Genomic DNA, 20,023 nt, shown 5'->3' with positions numbered 1-20,023 from the left:
ACGGCACTTACGGACCCAGTCAATGGAGTAAATGCATGTTTGCTTTTTCTGTTCATGAGAAAGCCCCTTATAAAGTAGGATGGGGGTCTACCTCAAGTGGAAGAGTCAGTGTAAAGGCTGCATGCTGTTAAGTAACCAGACATTTATCTAGTGCCACACAAATCCTGATTTTGTGGGAATTCCGTAGTTTTAAATAATTTTTATTCCTCCTATTGAGAAATGGCATCAATGCAGAAAACGAGGAGTTATGTCTATCCTCACTGAACTGTGTGTGAACACAGATTGAAAAGAGGTGTCTTTTCTAGTAAAGATTTTCCAGAAGATATGAGAAAGTGGGGAGAAGTGTTTGACAACCTTACCTGAGGCTTGTTGCTTTTGCACGCATCATCCAAATGCTTATGCCACAGTATTGCATGAAACCTTGAGCCAGCCTGGAACTTGTAAACATTGCCTACAGAAATAAGAATATTAAAGACTACATTTGCATAGTTCCAGGAGATTCTATTTTCTGTGCACAAGCCAAAGTCCTGAAGCAAACTCTTAATTTGCACCTCCAGTGCTCAAACAAGATGCTGTTCACAGATAGAGACCATGTGAAGCATGTTATCCATCAATCCCTGGGTGAAGGGAATATAGGAGGATATGTGGCCTGCAAGGCTAAGTGTATGGGCAGAAAGGCCACATTACAGAAAAGACCACCTAGGTCACACCTAATTTACTCTTGGCTTTCTTCTCATTACGACTGTTGTGGCTACTGCTAAACTTTTTATGAATGTTTTTGACATTTGTGAATTTAGTTTTCTCCAGTCCTATTGTAAGTTTCCTCTACACCTTTATTTTGTTTCCTACAATCAGATACTTCGTGCATTTTAATCAATGAGCAAGAGATGGGCTTTGCACAGTAGATGCAAATCCATTTCGAGCACCGAAGCTGAAAAGTGAAAGAAACTTAAAAAATCTGTATGGAACCACTCAAAGTACAAATAACTCCAAGAGCTCTCTGATCTCCTTAAGCTTTTTAAGTTTTAGGCAGAAGAGTTATTTCACTACAAAATTAATTCCTTAGAAGTAACTAATGATTATGTAAGTGGAGGCTTTTTGTATACTGTTTGCTGTTTGAAGAAATTTTCATAAAATTTTAAATGGCCTCAGTGCAAGTTAAGATTTTTATATCAACCAATTGTAAGAAAGCTTTTCAGAAACTTGGAAAGTAGGGTATGCAGACACATGGACATGCAGCAATCTTAGATTGGTTGGGCAACTTCTACAAGATTTACTGTAACTGTCAAGGTACTGCAACACCTCTGTAGGCACCACAGAAGCACCACAGTGTAGTGTAGAAATATGTTCAATTTCATTTGTACCCTCCCTTGAGAATTCCATACTGAAAACTTCCCTTTTCAGCCTCTTAAATCCATGCTGCTGCAAGCTCTGTAATCTGCAAAGTCATTAAAAGAGATTAATCTATTTCCTGTCACAGAAATATAATGCAGACAATGTCCAACCTTTGTCAGGGTTATTTAGCTGGAAAATATCAGGATGCTCAGGGTCATCAGGCAATGCCACCATCCAGCCCACGATGGAGACTTTTTTACCAGGTGTAGATTTATACTGGAAAAGACACACAAGTCAGTAACAGCTGAGACTGGGGTAGGAATTAACTTCTGACTGTAAAAGTTGTGCAAATGTATAGCCTACACATCAAACACCCTTCTAGATCTCCTAATGAATACACAGTATTTGTTTTTAGAACAAAATTAAATAAAGCTTACATGTTTTCTTTCAGTGCCTCTTATAGATTTTGCTCCAAAGTATAGAAGAGTTGATCCTGAAAGCATAACCCAGTATCTTGTCCATGAGGAGAGCTGAATCAGAAAGGAAAAAAAAAAATTTAGGAAAAACTGTGTATCTCTGACATTTAAAACAACCTATTTACAAGCAAATCCAAGCATTATCAAAGTTAATTTCAGAAGCAAGAAATGGAGAATTACATGAAAAGTGTCTCCTGGTGTTAATTTAGCCCAGCTACCTTAATTTGCATGGCTGGCTATGAATACAATCCATCTTACTTGGGTATCTCAAACATATCAGGACTGATTGCTTCACAGCAAAATAGTGTGCTGCCTTCTACTGGACAGATGTTTGACTTCTACATTTGCTCAGTAAAATTTAGTTAGATTACATCTCTTCAATTCTGCAAATCTTTTAGCACGGGACAGTAGGGTTGCACATAAAAAAGCATCAATGAGCTCTACAGAAAACAAAAAATTACCAAATGTGCAGGACCAGAACCATATGAAAACTGTGAATTTAAGTTAACTATGTAAATTCCCACGACTTCAGTGCTATGGATGGGTGCCCTGCAGCCTTCCCATTTCACTAGGATAGCAAATTTCTACCCTCACAGAAATACATGATTTATAGAGCTGCTTTAATCCTGCTCTGCTGTCACAACTTAAGAAATGTGACTTGCAAATGCAGGGAGAAGTTGTAGATCAAAGGGCATACAAAGATTACAACTTTGCTATAATCCAGTTAAACTTTAAACAGAAAATGATTTTACAATTGATAGCAACAAGGAACATTGTTTTGTGTAGTATCAAGCTGCAGGTTCAATCTAATTCTGGATATTATGCAGCCACTACTCAATTTGAATCACAGGAAGAATTAGAAACACTTACAATAGGTTTCTTGCCTTCTTTGAGCAATGTTTTTCTTCTTAATGGCCCTTCCATGGTAATGACTTCTGTGGAACTACCTAATGTGCAGCTGCAGGCCCCTGCTGGGCTGGAATACAAAACGCTGCCATATGTATTTAAGCAGACAAATAAGCAGCATAATGTAGCTCTAAGTTTCCTGCATTGCCTTACATTTATTGTATGCTATGACACTTGACTTTATAATATGTATTTTCCAGATTAAAGTATCAGATAGGAACATGGATCTCTGAAAAACAGCAAATCAACAAAAGGTTCTGTTCTGAGGGCTCAGACATGAAAAAAACCCCAAACCAAAATAGAATATTGAGGCCCAAAATCAGAGGGAAACCAGGCAATTTTCTGGATTTCTGGAAATTTATGGCTTAAAATTTTGGGAAGAACAACTCTCACAAATGTAATTTTATCTTAAACCATAAAGAACGTAGCAAATTATCTTGACTAACTAAAAAAAATTGGGAAAACTATGTAACAATGTAAAATTATTTTTAATACAGTGTTTAAAATATTTTTTTCCTTTCCCAAGATGAACACAAAGCTTTCCACATATAACAGTGAAAAAGTGCTACACCTGAAAGAACCCAAATACAGGCTAAGTCAGAAATGTAAATAGCTATTTAAAACATAACCACCAGAGGCTGACTGGTCAGTGATGATGTCTTAGAATAACTTCTCTTCATTGCTCTGTGATCACAGCCCTGGTATTCTTATGAGGGCAAACAACTTTCCCAGAGCTAACTACATCAAGTCTAAAGAAAAAAGCAACATGCATGATCTACTATTCAGGTGTGAAAGGAGCACTATTCTGTCCAAGAAACAACTTGTGTTTCACCAAACACAAGTTGGTGAAAGTCTTATACACACAATAACAGCACCTCAAACTGGGAGATTGATCTTCGTTAATTAAACAGCCCAGCCTTTTCTGTGCTAATGTGTATTCTCCCCAATTCTAGTTTTAATAATAAAAAGCAGTAAAGATTCAAGAAAAGGAAGAATAAATTGTTATTACTTGATGGTAGATAAATGTAAGAAATGTATTTTAGGGTGTAATTTTTCTTTGTGGATTTTCTTTTCATATTTTTATCTTCTTACATTTTCTATTTCTAGCTTGTGGAGATTTTTGAAACAAACTGACATCAGACACACTAGGAGAGTATTTTCCAGAAGCAGATATAACAGTTGAAATACTGTTCCAAAATTTATTCCTTTACTTATTTGTAAGATATAAATTTTTATTTCTAACTTGTGCTGCTATCAGATGTTACTAGCTCAAGGAAAAAGCTGTACTTAGATTTGTACATTATATCAACATTTCTACACTAGCTGCAGAGAACTACTTTATACAAAATAGTAACTGATTGGATTCAAATTCCTAAAACTAAATCCCAGGACTTGCAAAGTACTGTTTCAGGGTCCTGTCTTCTTTACTGCTCACACATACTTCTTCACTTCCCATTACCATAGAATTTATCAAGTCCAGGCAAGGTATGGATGCAGTGAATGATTTTCATCCCCCAGTTTTCAAAGTCACTGTTCTGCAAACAGAATGTTTCTGAAAAGTCTGTGTCTTAGTGACCAGCAACACTGGGAGTGCCTGCTACATATGGAACTGCAGATGTTCTCTCTCTTACTTGAGATCCAAGCTAACACCTCCCTGCTGTACACAACCATCATACTACAGCTCTCTGACACAAACAGATGTCTGAGTAGTTGCCCTTCAAATCAGGAGATAAACTGTGAGAAAGGGTCAAGAAGGTGTCCTTTGAACATCATTACTTGTGACAGAAGGCAACGATGGCCTTTATGAGAAATTTGCTTCTGTTGTGTCATAAGAGCCAAATTAAACAACAGCCTCCTACAATATGAAAGCCAGATACAATTAGTTAAGACAATGGCTGAACTGCATTTCACTTGAAAGGCCTCTACACCTGCTCTAGCTATAAAAAGCAGGAGGTCACACAAGGATAGTTTCTGGCACACAATACATTGTACAAATACATTGTTCTGGGAAAGCGTAGAGACCCAAATTAAAGTTTATCACTACACATTGAGCAAAGGAGACCCTGAACTGTACCTGTAGACACAGCTTCGACTCCTAGAGTTCCGGATCGGTACCCTCCAGTTAGGCCCCAGAGTGGCATACAAACGACCCCTGTTTGTGAACGCAAATATCTGATGAGGGAAATTCTAGTCTGAGACTAGTAGGATTTGGTAAGCACAACAGAGATAGTTCCCAATCTTTTCCAGTCCACAAGACTGGAAGAAAACCACAGTAAATTTACAGGGCTTTATTCTAACATGTTTGCTGTTTTTCCCTAACTAATCAGTCATTTGATAAAAATAACTTGGTTTAAGGCTTACCTATGTTAGGAATCATTCGTGAATTTCTTAGCTAAGGCTGCAGGGTGGTCAGTAAGTGTATGTGAAGACTAACTCACCTTTCAAACCCTGATGGCAGCTCCTCACTATATTCTGAGCTTTCACTGCTGTCTAGAAAAAGAGTAGTACAGAGAAGGAGTAAGAAAACCACCCAAGGGAAAATGCCAAGCCAATGTATGTGGATCACCAGAATGATTTTTACACAGAACAATGGAAACTGCATATTCAAATAATGTTTCAAAGTTGAAGTCTTCAGAGCTCATGGTGGAATCTATAGTTGGAAGAGGCTTACATGAGCCTTCCCATTTACATTATTTCATGATGAACAAGTCATTGTTACTGCTGTCATAACAAATCAATATGATGGTATTATTATAGTCCCTATTTCTCTTCCAAGACCATGACTGATTTGTCCCTTCTTCCCTGGCACTGCTATTTAGCTCATAGTTTTACCTTGCCCAGGACTGATATTCTAATGTTCATTATAACTCACAGTGAGCTATGTACGTATTTTCCAAAGTTCAAAGATGATCTCAGTGTCAAGCTCTTCTTTAAAGTTACCTCATGGTCTATTTTCTGCTCTAGAAACAGTCTGGCTCACTTAAAAGGTGGATTTCTCTTGCTTATGACACAGATTATTATTCACTTAAATTTTTATTATAGATATTATTCTATTAATTATAATACCATGATGCAATTGTCATCATCCTCTTTCACAAGTTCATCTTCTGTTTCTTTTGAAGTTTTAGAGATCACAGCTAAGCTACTATCCTATCATCACTGCTGAAGTTTTCTTCGTGCATGTTAATCCACTTTTCAGTAACACTTTTTTTTTCCCTAGCAAAAGCTGACAAGTGCTCTGTGTCACATACAGAGCACACATACAGACACTCTGCATGCCACTTTTACCAGCAGTATGTAACAGGGAAGCCAAGACAAAGGTGACTACAGAGCTGAGTAGCAGCTCTACTTCCTTCTGTGAAAGTGACCAGTGCTTGCATGGGAGCTAATGATCTTCCCAATTTCCTGCTTCTGGGTATCTCTGTGAGTTTCCAGTGCACTAGGGACAGAGAAGCAGGAATGCCAGTTCTCCACATAGACTCTACCTATGGACAGGCCGTTGGTGAGGAGTGTGTCCAGGGGGTGTCCACGGGCTGGGCTGTGGGATTCCAGGACGCTGTCATCCAGGAGGTGGCGTGGCTTCTCCGTCGGGAAGGTGGCACTTTTGCTTTCCACCACACTGAATGGACACATCATGCTGGAAAAATGGAAAAACATAAAACCCCTCTTATGCTATCTAACAGCAAGCCCTGGCTCCTGACAGTTCCACTCAGGCTTTGCCTTACTACCAGGTTACAAAGGAGCAGGCTATTAAAAGGCACTGCTCACACTTTCCCTCTGATGTGCAGAGTTTTGTTTTTTGACTGCTCTGGGTACAAAAATTTAACTACTTGGGTAGAGGCAAAGGTAGAAAAACAGAAACGCCAGCCAAGCTACTGCTTCACTAAGCTGAACTAACACATGAACACTCTATGACCTTGGACAAGGCATGTGAACTTTTTTCCCCAACCCACCAACAATGAAATCTAGAAGCTGCTGAAACCTTAACTGGGGAGCAGCTGCTCTCACTTAGCTGGATAAATGGTAGAGAAAAATGCTTCTAATCCATATTACCCAGGTAAAACAGTGCAAAAGGTCTCAACTTTCCTGAATGATAAAGTGCATGAAGCAGCAAGTAAATTTCTTTAGAGATATTAGCAAGATGTTTTTAAAAAAAAAAGCAAAAATACAGCTTTCAAGCACTGGCAACCTCTGGGGCTAGCAGAGAACAGAGTTAGCAAAAAAAACTAAGTGTCATGAGAAAACCTAGAGAACCTAAAGCACTTTTGCAATACAAGAAATGGATGGGACAAATACCAGAGTGGTCTGCTACTCTCCTAAACCTTTGTGATGCATGAAATTGCCCGAGTGCAAGACAGCCTGGAGTACCCACTTGTTTCCCAGGCTGTGACTCTTCCTGTGCCGTGGTACAGGAGGTGTAGGTAAACTTGCTGCAACTGAGGCATCAGGACATGTGGGTCTCCTGCTGAATTTCATAATTGCTGACATGTCAGAGGGACCTAAAAGACAGAGATAATTTAACACTGAACTGATGCAAAGCACAGAAATGTCACAGGCTGGTTAAAATGAGTTGTTACAGATCATGGAAAGGCACCATGGATTGTTTCCTGTGCATTACAGTTACACCATCCATTTCTGTTATCAATTAATCTCTATATTCTTGAACTGTCTGAAAGCCATTTTTAAAACAGCTTTGCACATACTTTTAACAACGAACTCCTACAAAAAGACTTGGCACCCCTGCAGCAGCTGGATGTGCCAAAGTGTAATACACAGAGCCATGAAGTCAGTTTGTACATCGGGTGTGAGCAGGAATGTTTTGAATTTTGCTCACAACTCCATTTTGTGAATAAACTGCATACAGTCTGCTCATACTGACAGCTCGAGCATGTAAGAGAAAGCAGGGGTTTTTCAAGTATCTAATAGCCAGACAGATGCATTACTTCTCAATCATCTATGAGCTTTCGAGGTGTCTCACTGCAATTATTCTTCCTCTCATTTAAGAGACTTCAGGGGCCTCAAGGAAAACATGGACGAGCTGTCCTTGTTCTAGTTTCTTGAACTCAAGTTTTGCTCTTTGCAAAACACTGGCAGTAAACTTTGCAATACAGTGGATAACATCATGGCCCATTATCACCCTTGGTGATCACAAGGTGATTCACAATAAACAGTTTTCACTTTTAAACATGTAGCTGTGGCATTGGTGGCAGTGACAGAGAGGGAAGAGTGGTCATGAAAGTCACCACTTGCCCCATATCTATCTCCAGACTTGGTAGCAGCAAAATAGCCTTCCCTCTACATTACACAAACCACTTCTTGGAGGCCACAGTGACCTTAGTTTAGTCAGCTTCTGGCTTCTAACCTAAAACCACCTGTGAAGAGGTCGATAAGAGACAGAACCTTTGTAATGAGAAAAGCTTCATATAACTCTCATCAGAATTCTGCAGAGAAGTGTCTGGCCTCAAATTAGTGATAAACAGAAAAACCCAAACAAGTAAAACCCCAGCATTTCAGGGACAGTTTGACAACAGCACGTGAAGGTTCACTTGTAACCAAAACAGCTGTGAGAGAGTTCCTGGTCACTGGAACAGGTTCCCTTGGTCATGGCACCAAACCTGTCAGAATTTGAGGAGCATCTGGACAAGAGTCTTAATCATGTAATTTAGGTTTGGGTAATCCTGTGAGGAGCTGAGAGCAGTTGGACTTCATGATCCTTACAAGTCCCTTCCAACTTGAGATATTCTACATTTCTCTCTCAATAAAAGATGAAAGAGAAAACTGCTTTTAGTAATAAAGGGGAAACTAGGTCACTAGAGAATCTTCAGTAATATAATTCATCAGATCATCAATTTAGTCAGAGAACAAAAAGAGAAACCACCTTCTAATCCTGTTTTCTACCTTATTCCTATATACTCTTATACAGAATAGCATTTTTTGCCTGCCTGTCTTTGCTACCCTCATCTAATTAAGAAACGTGAAATTCAACATCAGTAGCATGAGTCACTGGCATATGCAGCTTTAGTGAAGGTCTTATGCTTAAAGGCCATATGCAGTTTTAAAAAAAATGCACATTTAATCATTCCTTTATCCAGAAACATATGTTTCAAGGGTTGGAAAAGGGCTGCGTACAATGTTTTGCTGCATTTTCAATATGTTGTTGCATTTGGGCTGGAAGGCAACATTGGAAGCTTTTTCCTTAAAGACAAGAGGGTTCATTTTCCTCTTCTGCTGTGGAGGCTAAGCACAAATTAGATAATAAAAAGTATGAATGTCAACATGATTAGGTGGTGGCTAGCTTAGTGTGAAAACTGAGTTAGTATTTCACCATTAGGTCTGAAAATCTTGCCTACTGCACTACTAGCAAGAACAGGGATTTCACTAAAGTCCTTTACCTAAGTTTTCATTACAAATTCTTTGAATTTATGCAATTACTAACCAAATACAATGAGAAGTTTCAGAAATTATTACAAGTTCTTTTATTTGAAAACGTCCATCCCTTCTAATGAACTAGGTTCTCAAAAATTTCTCTGGGTTCACAGAAAGGAGTTCTCTCAGTTCTCTCTACAAGTGCTGCTTGTGGTGCCTTTCCACCAATTTTTCAACTTGTGAACAGTAAAATACTGAGGATTACTGAGGTGTTTACTACCTGCTAAGAAGCCTAAAATACACTGGAACTGAGACCCACTATAAAGATAGTGGCAGCTGAAAGAGAATTTTCCTGGAAATTCTCATGTATCAGCAAGAGTTAGTCTGAAACTCAGCATAAACTTTTGTGTTAATGTGGCCACTCCAAGGTTTCACTCACACCTTGCAGTGCATTAAGTCACTATCTGTCCCTTAACTGGGCTGCAGGATTGATTCAGTTTTCTATTGCTTCCCCTTGTGTCATTCAGTTTTCTCCCTGGTGCCATTTCTAAATCCTGATTTACTTTAAGTGGATGACACTATAGTCCAGAGAGAACCAGTATGGTGCAGAAACATGCAGATGTGTTTTTCACACAAACACTATAGCACATGTCAAAATAAATGTTACATTTTCTAATACATAAGAGTTCACACATTTAAGTTTCTCACTGTGGAGAGTCACAGAGCTGAAAGCAGTAAGACTGCTAAATTAATTCTAAGATAATATTCACTGCATCACACTAGATCTACTTTATCTAGAGAAGTAACAGCAAAATCTTTTGCTGACACAATCAAGTCATCATGAAACCACAGTCAGCTAGATTTTACTCTAGGAATTCTGAAGCATGTGTAGACTCAAATGTTACCCTGATCAAAACCTACAAAAAATAAAGAGATGCTGACTACCAACAAAAATAGTTACTTGAGAGTTTCCACTCTAAGCTCTCTTATTTTTGGAAATTAAGACTCCCATTAGGAAGCATGGAGTGAAACTTGCATTAATGCAAAATTTAACATAAAAATGCTTAAAAGCTTGACCATTGTAACTAGATTTTAGGATGTGCTTTTACTACCTGCACAGCTCCAGAACAGAAAAGTTTATTAAAAAAAACTGAAACAAAGTATGTACTCTGTCTAAAAGGACTGTGTATCTCAGACTTCAGATTAAAATACTATCTGGCTAAGGTGACAGAATTTGTGGGAACAGGTATAGAAGCTTACAGCCAACAGAACTTAAGCCAACAGTTCCAGCCTGGCTTGCTATTATACATGGCAAACACAACTGCTTTCACCAGCCACGTGAAAGGAAGTAAAGGACTTATTCTAATTCTTAGTTATGCGTACCCAGTGAAGATCCTGATGACAGAAAACAGAATGCTTTGTGGGATAAGATGAAGACATAAGTATCAGGCGTGCTGTTATTACACTGCCAGGGTAGCCACTCTCTTCACAGTTCTGCATCTTCCTCATCTCCACAGCAAGAGAAGGAAGTATGTATGGCTTGGCTGTTAACCCTGTGCTAAAGTAAAAAGAATCTGAGCTTAAAATCACAGCATCTGCATCTGTTCTCCTGTCAAATGTATATGAAGAATTACTGTGAAGCTCAGAGTTCTCATTAGACAAGACCTGTGCTGCAGGTTACTCTCAGTTCTGGGGTGCAAAGGGTGTCAGCATGAGTTATGGGGCACAGCAGAGATGACCATCCTTCTGTAAAGGGGTAAATGACAAGAGGGTTTGTGCCAAGAAGGATGCCAAAGAGGGCAAGTGGTGAGATACTGATGAATACTGTGCAGACCAAATGATGTTTATGGACATACCAGACTGCTGAGCAATTATCTGGGGAAATTGCCTGATAGTGCTGATAACAAAATTCCAGTATTTAAATTAATTTGAGATAGTTATTTGGCCCTTCTTTCCAATAAGTGAAGTCATCTGCTACTGCTAAGTCCCCCCTGCTCTCCTGGCTCCACTCCTAGTGCATACTGTTACCATGATTACTATTCTGTTATTTTGCCTTTCATGGAGACAAAGGACTCTTAGCAGGATTTTCCAGTCAGCTGGCATGAACAAGGTTTAGTTTGGTTTTCATTACTTCTCAGCATCATTTTTGAGACTATGCTGACACACACAAAAATAATGTATAAAAATATTAAAACATTATTAAAAATTTGTTTGCGTTAGGGAATGTGAGACAACTTCATCACAGTGAGCTGAGTGCTGCTCAGAGATCTGTGGCAAGAACATTTGGAAAAGTTTACACATATCCCAAAGGATCTCACTGTTTTTTCCTTTGCATAATTTTTCCATGAATAATCCTTCAAATGTTATAAATGAATGTTACTTTTGCAATCCTTCAGTAAAACATGTGAACACTTACAGCCTCCAGAGCTTTTAAAAAAAGCAACAGGGTGAAGGAGTTACAGTCCACATTTTTCTCTAAACTCTATCAATAAAGCAATATTAGGCATCCAAACAGAAACCTGAAAGTCAGTCGCATATTATATGCTGGAAAACAGAGGGATTTTCAGGAAGGTAAAACAATCAAAACTATGTACTATTTTTTGAACGGCTAAGAAGTAAAAGAAGCATGTACCAGCTCTGTTTCTAGAGCTTTAATAAAGACATTCCAAGCCACAGACTTCTCTAGTTAAATCTTTGCTGTAAATTTTTACTGTTCTGTTGCCATTGTAACCGAAGTCAGTGGGTGATGATTAAAACTTTCAAATAGAAAGACCTACTTGCAAAACACACAATAAAGAACTCAAGAAAAATTCTGTCCACAGAATCAAGAATTACTCTAAAAAATAAAACCTGGAATGACTGCTAATTGTAAAAGCATAGTTTTAATTTTCAGAGTACTGGTTTACAACTCAAGACTATTCATGTACACACCATGCAAGACACGTATGTTATGGCTGCAAGAGCAAACTTGCAGCATCAACACCTCCCTGAGCTTTCCTAACGCTGACACGACACATATCTCAACCTTTTGTAGTGTCTACCAGTAACAACAGATGTGAAAAAGAGAACATTCTATTGCATGAGCATATTTATGTTTTTTCTTCCCATAAATTTAAGTGTAACAGTGAATCATGCTGGGGTGTTATTTCAGGATACTTATGGCCCTTAATGGGCACACTTCAGCAGAAGTTATAAATTTCTTGCAGCTGGATCTGCAGGGTAATGCATGAGCTTGGCTGACATTTGCCTTGGCAGAGCAGACAAACCCACTGTAAGAGGAACATAGCTGCATGGAATTCTGCAGCTTGGGTTCATCAAAATACATGGACCAATCCATAAAACATTTCAGGTGATTGCTTTGACACAGAAGAAAAAAAATAGCAGTCAAAATAAGTATCAGTAAACTAGGACATTAAAAAGACTTGTTTGGTAAGCAAGTCACAGAAAGTAATAGACTAAGTTAAAAACTGAGTACAATCATTCTCTCACTAATAACTTTGCATATGCTTTGACAGAATATTCTTTTACAATATCAACAAAGCATATCACTTCTGGCTGGATTTAGCAGATGACAACAACATGCAAATCCCATACATTTGTCTGGTATTAATTACTTGCAAAAATACTCAGAATGAAATCTAAAACTCTGTAGGGGAAGTATCACAAAGGAAAAGACTGGAAATGAGTTTAAGTTTTAAACTAAAGAGCAAAGTTTTGGATTGTCTGTAAACTTTTGATAAGAAAACTTGGGTCTTCCTTTTCTGTGTAAGAAATGCAGACACTATGCACATGAAAAAATCTCCAAGCACTTGCAGGACAATCCCATTTCCACAGAGCAATTGGCTGCTAAAGCACTTAGGACAAACAATTTATTAGTTGCCAAAGCAACCAGTAAAACAAATGGCAAAACTGAATGTCAAGTCAGTGTTTACATGGAAAATAATGGTGTGGGTTTTTTCATTCTACAATGCTGGGACTGCTGTACAGCTGTCACTTGTGTAGGATACCTACATCCAGAGGCTTGCAAATGTGCAAACATCCCAGTCTTCCTTCTCTTCCTGCATTTTCTACATTTTTAACTCCTACATATCATGTACTTAACATCTGATAAATCTACTGATTCTAATTAATAAAAATAATCAATTATATTCTTTTTCTAACTAATTTAGTTAAATTTAAAAGCTCTAGCAACTCTCAAAGCTGAATGGACTCAAAGCAAAATGGGCTGAACGTTACCACAATAACAAAAGAGAATGCACCTGTTTCAGATTATTTACCTCATACTCCTAGTAGAGCAGTAACATGAAAGCTCCAATCTACTTATTCTCCTCTCAAGAATTATACCACTACCTTCTTTTAAAAAGAAGGGAAGAAGGGAGGGGTCAATACCTAAATACTACATAATGAAAACGCCAAGATAAGGGCTGCCCACAGCTGAGGCCTGGATGTGGCTAAAAAATACTTCAAAATGCTAACTTTAGTGAAAGGGTTCATTAAAAACCACAGATTTATGAAGAACATTCTTTGACTCGTTTAGCATTAGAGATACACTTTCTGGATATGGTAATTATTTATCATTATTTTATCTAATTATATTGTTTTCCAAGACAGGATAAATATGATGTATTTCAGAGAATGAGTAATCATTTTCTATGTTCTGATTAGCACTGTAGCCTGAACTTTTCAAAGTAACATTAAGGTGATAAAGAACATGCATAAAATTTTCTATACTGATCTAAACTTGGTGTGAATATTCCAAGGAACTTCGGTTGCTCAGAAGGTAAATTTTTAACAACTATCACATAAATCTTTTCTTTTGTTCTGGGAAAATGTATCAAGTTATACCTTTCAAACCAAAATGTCTACTAGCTGTACCATAAACGTTGGGCACCTCATAGCCAAGACTGCAGGAACACAGATGTCTTTTACAGCTAATTCAACTGGAAACTGTGAACAGTTAGCATACTATAAGCTCTCCAGCTATGTTCTCTCTCAAGGCAGAATGAGCAGACTTCAGCTGCTGCCAAGGAAGTTGTGTGAATCACACAGTTCCTGAAAGCATACAATTAAACAGTTTAACACTCCTTTTTAAATGCTACTTGCCAGAGACAATCTCTGCAGCGTTATGGAAGGCATGAGATCTTCCTGTGAAAGCACTATTCACAATTATAAATACATTTGGTAATTAAATGAGACCAGCTTAGCCACTAATATACTAAGCATAGCTTGTTGTGAGATACTCACTTTAATCAGATGTCTGCCTCCAAATTTACTGGAAAACCAGTTGGCAATTTACATGGAAAATGGACACATGGTTTTCTCCAGTACTCTGCAAACAGAAATATATTCCAAGATTTAACTGTTTTTACTGAGCCTCAAGCTCATAAAGATACTTTAAGGGGGAAACCCACAATGTCCCTGGCTAAGGTATACTGTTCATCTTCTTTTAAAAGACAGAAAACTCAACTTCAATAGAAGATAAATCTCAGTGCTCGGAAGGAAAATTCTATTTGCATCATCAACACAAGTAATTATACTTTAGGGCATGAAGAAGAGATTGTTCCTTGCACTTAAGTCCTTTATAGAATCAGGAATCACTACCATGATATCAAACTTTTTCTCCATCTTTGGAAACATACTGCAATCTAGAAGAAGCCAGCTTGTCACAGGAAGAACTCTTAGACAAGAAGACTTACTGCTGCTATTAGCCCATTAACTTTCTGATGATTGTGAAAACTGAACTGATGACTGCCCTGATGCACCAAGAACCTTTATTTTACTTTAAAATCACACTATTCAGACTCCTATGCCTCAGCCTATTGACTGAACACTAAATGACTGCCTTCATTATTTTGAAATCATCTATCATTATAGCTTGCTGACTGTAAAGAGTTTACTCCTTGTACAGAGTTGCTTAAGTGGAAATAATCTCAACTTGTAATTTGAATCCAAATAAAGCTGATTCAAATATATTTGAATGTCCTAATTTTAATTCACCATGGTCAAATATCTCGTTACTGATATTTAAATTTTAGCTTAGCATTATTCAAGACTAACATGTGCTATATTTCTATTTATTAATGATGTGAAATAAATCATTGCCTTTGTGCTTACTTAACTAATCTTTCTGCAGGAATTAATTTGTTTTTTCAGTAAAGTTCACGGGATTCCCTTCAGTAGCATTTTTGCAGCCACACACAGGCACAGGTCACCAAAACATTCATGTGGTTATTATAAAATGCTGGTGGCATTCATTGGCAGTGTGTGAGAATGAGCTGAGCAAGAAACATGGTAGTGCACAAGTGTGTGGAGCTTTCAGAGGAGATACTAATGGAAGGATGGAGCAATAGGAAGGATTCAAGACTTGGTTTCTAGTTGTCACATTAATTCTTGCTCTGAGTAAAGCAACCTTACAGAGCATACAGGGGCACTGCAGATTCAGGAGGGAAAGTTCAGCCACTCTTCTTCACTTACATAATAATGGAACTGCAAACACTTGTAAAAAAACCCACACAATCTAATTTCTGTTCCAATGCTTACAAACACCCTGTGTTAGTTCTCAAACTGCAATCATTTATGTACAAGCCAGAATCTGATGACTCATGCTACTGATAACACCTCTGAATTACCAGGTCTGCTGGTGGACAAAGCAGCTCCCAGCAACACTACTGGGAATCATGGTTAGTAAGAGACTTGGTATTGATACTGACAGCCTTGGCAGTCTGCACTGATCAGTTCCAGAGGATAATTTTAGGCATAGTGTGCTGTAGCTGGGATCTTGATTTTAATAAAGTCTAACACATTTTATGCTGCCTACTAAAAATGTGAAATTTTCTAATAAATGATCTTAAAAATGCTCCTCTTTGCCATCCAGGTAAACCTGTTCTACAGAAAGGCAAGTAACAATATATGCCCCCACTAGAACCTCCTCAAATTAAGTCTTACTTCTGAAATAAAATTGTTTTCATTTCATTCATTTAAGATTAATGGATTTATTTTGCCTAGGCAAATTAATGCTTACACATTGAAATAAATCTTGATATGTGGGATACAATTTGTTACTGTAAGAACCTCCAAGGGTGACTATCAAAAAGGAAGAAAATTATTTAAGACTAAGAACAGTACTAACCCAAGTACAAGCTGAGCATGCAGAAATCTGGAATAAAAATCAGATCTTTTACAGCTATCAGGAGTGGTGTTCTGAACCAAGGATGTTGTGAAAGTGGGCATATGCATGAAAAGGGTTCATTCAGTTCTCTGACAGCCCTCAAAAGCTAATGCAGTAATTGCAACTAAAGCCCATATTTGAAACTGACACCTCCTCCAAACACCCTTGGATATAAAATAGGTTTTCCCATATACTTCAATGGAGAACTTATGTAATTAAAGTTACTTCCTTACTCAAATTTACAAAAGAAGTTTTATACCTGCAAGATCTTTTTTGGAAGAAACCAGTCGAGGAGAGCTGCTACCTGGCTCAATTCTTATTGATAATCTGGAAAAGCAAGTTTTTAGAGAAATTAACAAAAAAAAAATTCTCAAAGAAGTTTGTCTTTTTTAAAGGTTAATAATGAAAATATTTTCTGCAATGTGTTAGGGCTGCTGTTCTCTGTAAAGTAAGCTGGAGCTCTATCAGAGACTAGCCTCACATGAACAAGAAATTTAGCTGTTCCATGAGGAAACTGAACAAAACTTACCTGTCTTACTTGAGACAAGGAAAATACCTAAGTTGCAATAAAACAGTGTGGTCCTCAAACTGTTACTCAGGGCATTTCTGAGCAGTCCAAATTTTTGTGTCTGAAGTGAAACAAGTCTGACATACCTGGAACATTTAGAGCTGCCTGTCTACCACTTCATCAGTGGGTTCAACAGCCTCTGTTCCTGAGTGAGTCCTGTGGAGAATACCAGCCCTGACCTAATTGACACCAAAAGGTCAGCAAAAAAAAATGGACTGTTTTTTTTGGAACCACTGCAGGGCATGGCAGGTTAGGAAAGGACGTGACATGGTGCCACAAGGTTTGGATAGTGCTGCCTAGCTCAGGAAGAAAGTGCATACGTGGAGACAAGCACTCTCCTCAGATCACTTCTTACACTGCTGAAGGAGGAGAAGGATCCTGCAGCAGTTGCATCATGCATCAAAGCTGCATCTCTTTAGCCCACTGGCTGCCATGACTGTGTTAGCAATACATTCTTGGGTACACCTGGAAAGAATCCTGACACATTAGGTTCTATTTCTGCACTCTTAGTCCTTTAACTAGCAAATGTTAAAACCTTTCAGCTTCTGCACAGAATAGTATATAAGCTGAACAAGAAAGACCTAGTACTTTTAGGATATGACATCACTGTCAGGGGTTTTCTGGAGTGTGTGTTTGTACTTGCTGACTAGCACGAACCTAAAGCAACCAATTGCACTGGCACAAAAAATCATAGAGAAAATCTTTGTTTATATGAAGTGGCTGCCAAATTTTCCTTCTCAGTGTAATTGAGGTTCTCATTTGGCAAAATGTATATTGAGATCCTGCCAATACATTTTAGGGCAACTATCTAAGCTTCTCTCCCTGACAGCCTGGTACTGAAATAGTTGGGTCTGCCTGCCAAAGGTCAAGCATACATCTCTTCAGAGTATGCTAATGCTATCCCTGGCTCAAAAAGAGCAGTCACTGGAAAGAAAGACAGAGGAGATTCTTTCCCCATTATAAAAACTTAGCACTCTTTGCCTTTTTAAGGCTTACGGTTCCTTCTGGCATGGGATAAGAAAATGCTGTGAAACTGAAAATCCATCAGGGAAAACTGAGAGGAAAATGTGAGATCAAATATTCAAAACAAAATCCAAAAAATCCAAAATCCAAAATTTTATCCACAAAGATGAGAGAGGAATGAGAGTTCTCTTTATGGGTAGTTGTAGTTAGTTTTGATGAACAGAGACCCCAGTTTAAAGCTTTTGAGCACAAGTCCTATGAACAGCAGCTGAGGGAGCTGGGGGTGTTCAGTCTGGAGAAGAGGAGGCTCAGGGGAGACATCATCACTCTAAAACTCCCTGAAAGGAGGTTGGAGCCAGGGGGGAGTTGGTCTCTTCTCCCAGGCAGCTATCACTAAGACACGAGGGCAGGGGCTTAAGCTCTGCCAGGGGAGGTTTAGGTTGGGTATTAGGAAGAATTCTTCACAGAGAAGATTGGAATCAGGCATTGGAATGGGCTGCACAGGGAGGTGGTGGATTCTCCATCCCTGGAGGTTTTTTTAAGAGGAGGCTGGATGTGGCATACAGTGCCATGGTCTGGTAATCAACGGTAGTGGATCAAGGGATGGACTTGATGATCTCAGAGGTCCTTTCCAACCTGACTGATTCTATGATTCTTTATTCTAACAAAAGAAGCATGGTAGGAAAAGGTCCAAGTTCTCCAATGTATATAAACTGCAGCAACTCTACTACACTAAGAAACAAAATTTGCCCTCTTGTTAACACCTCTTGTGACTTCAGTTTTTCTTTGATATACCGAATCCTAAGCAGAAAACTTAAATTTGATTTAAATATTCTCACAAATAAATAAATCAAAATTAAAATTACTATATTATCTTTAAGATCTATCAAATGCCTTCCAGCATTAACAGCAAAGCTCCTGCTGAAGTTAAAATTATCTTCAAATTTAAACTGGAATTACTAATGATTTGTAGTTATAGAAATTATATTCCTACATATAGAAAGCATTTATTCTATTTTTCCTAAGATATTACAGCTCATGAAAACTGAGCTGTAACACTGTACCCAAATGGGCTTGGGTATATGTTAACATTGATGCATGATCAGGAAACTCCATCTAAAAATCAAATTAAACAACATAACCAGTATGTTTTTTATAGAAACACTGCATTTGATAGTAGGGATAAATTTGTAGTTTCATGGCTGTAACTCACTTGTTACAGACATCTACTGATCAACACCATCACTTATCATTAGAATAAATATGTAACATTTTGATTTTTGTGTCACTATCATTTTAGTCATCAGGCCATCTGATTCCTCCTTTGTGATATCCGTATCACCTTCTACTTTGATGAATCCTTCCAGCACTGCTTTATTAGTGTTTTGTTATTATATGGTGTAAGTATGCACAAATTCTGAGACAAAGATCATAAATGAAATATTTACTAAAACTGGTAACAAGACTGGTTTGAAGGAAGTTCATTAGCAACCTTGATCTTCAGAACATATCCTAAAACCTTTCCTACTGCCATCGTATTACTGAGCATCTGGTTGCCTTGAATGCTTTTAATTCTGCTCACCTAAATAGAGGTATTATACTTATCAATAGCTGATTATATAGCATTCCATCTGCCTTGCTTGTGTGATTTTAAACCTTGGCTGCCAGACCTATGATTAGGTCTGGACTGTGTTAGTTCTTTCAGGGATTATCACCTTCTTTAACAGGCACATTCACATATTGAGCAATGTGTCCTGTGGTGTCTACTTCACACCACTGTTCAGGATAGCTCTTCACCTCTTTTCTAAGCATTGCTTTAACTTGCTTAAATCTCCAAAACTGTCAGGTTTGTATCTAAAGCATCAGCTTTTTAAAAATAGTTATTTGAAACTGGAAGATTATTTTTTTAATGTATTATTTACAATAGCACAGTCAATTCTAGACTTCTTAGAAATGGCTTTAACATTCCTGAATAAAATTCTGAGAACACAAATATCACGTAATAGAAGAAAGACTAAATTATCATCTGCTTTTAAATTCTACAAAGATATTTAATTTTGGAAATCTGGTAAGAGGCTTGAAGGAAGACTGGATTTCACTCAAGCACCTTGGTATTTTCAGGTGTATTAATAAAATATTAAGAGCACCAGAAAAAACCCAAATCATCTTCAGCCACGGCTTTTTATTCAACTCTAATTCAACTAATGGCCAAGTGATCTTTCCAATATATTACCCCAAACC

General features: G+C 37.9%; 1 protein-coding gene across 2 annotated transcripts in view; it reads right to left on the bottom strand.

Moving 5' to 3' along the window:
- RALGPS1 (Ral GEF with PH domain and SH3 binding motif 1) overlaps positions 1 to 20,023 on the bottom strand; it is a 67,062-nt gene that overhangs the window by 1,916 nt on the left and 45,123 nt on the right. Inside the window, exons 13-21 of one of the 2 annotated variants that reach the window (XM_030461227.1) lie at positions 16,511 to 16,578; positions 7,090 to 7,216; positions 6,203 to 6,354; positions 5,156 to 5,207; positions 4,792 to 4,869; positions 2,682 to 2,787; positions 1,773 to 1,865; positions 1,506 to 1,611; positions 360 to 451 (exon numbers count right to left, since the gene is read on the bottom strand). In XM_030461227.1, coding sequence (XP_030317087.1) covers positions 360 to 451; positions 1,506 to 1,611; positions 1,773 to 1,865; positions 2,682 to 2,787; positions 4,792 to 4,869; positions 5,156 to 5,207; positions 6,203 to 6,354; positions 7,090 to 7,216; positions 16,511 to 16,578 — 874 coding nt within the window. Of the gene's footprint in view, positions 1 to 359; positions 452 to 1,505; positions 1,612 to 1,772; positions 1,866 to 2,681; positions 2,803 to 4,791; positions 4,870 to 5,155; positions 5,208 to 6,202; positions 6,355 to 7,089; positions 7,217 to 16,510; positions 16,579 to 20,023 lie in introns of both variants that reach the window. The other variant, XM_030461229.1, reaches the window with a different exon arrangement.

The sequence above is a fragment of the Calypte anna genome, chromosome 17, assembly GCF_003957555.1.
Source record: "Calypte anna isolate BGI_N300 chromosome 17, bCalAnn1_v1.p, whole genome shotgun sequence".
NCBI lineage: Eukaryota > Metazoa > Chordata > Aves > Apodiformes > Trochilidae > Calypte > Calypte anna.
This window is presented reverse-complemented; position numbering and strand designations above follow the sequence as displayed.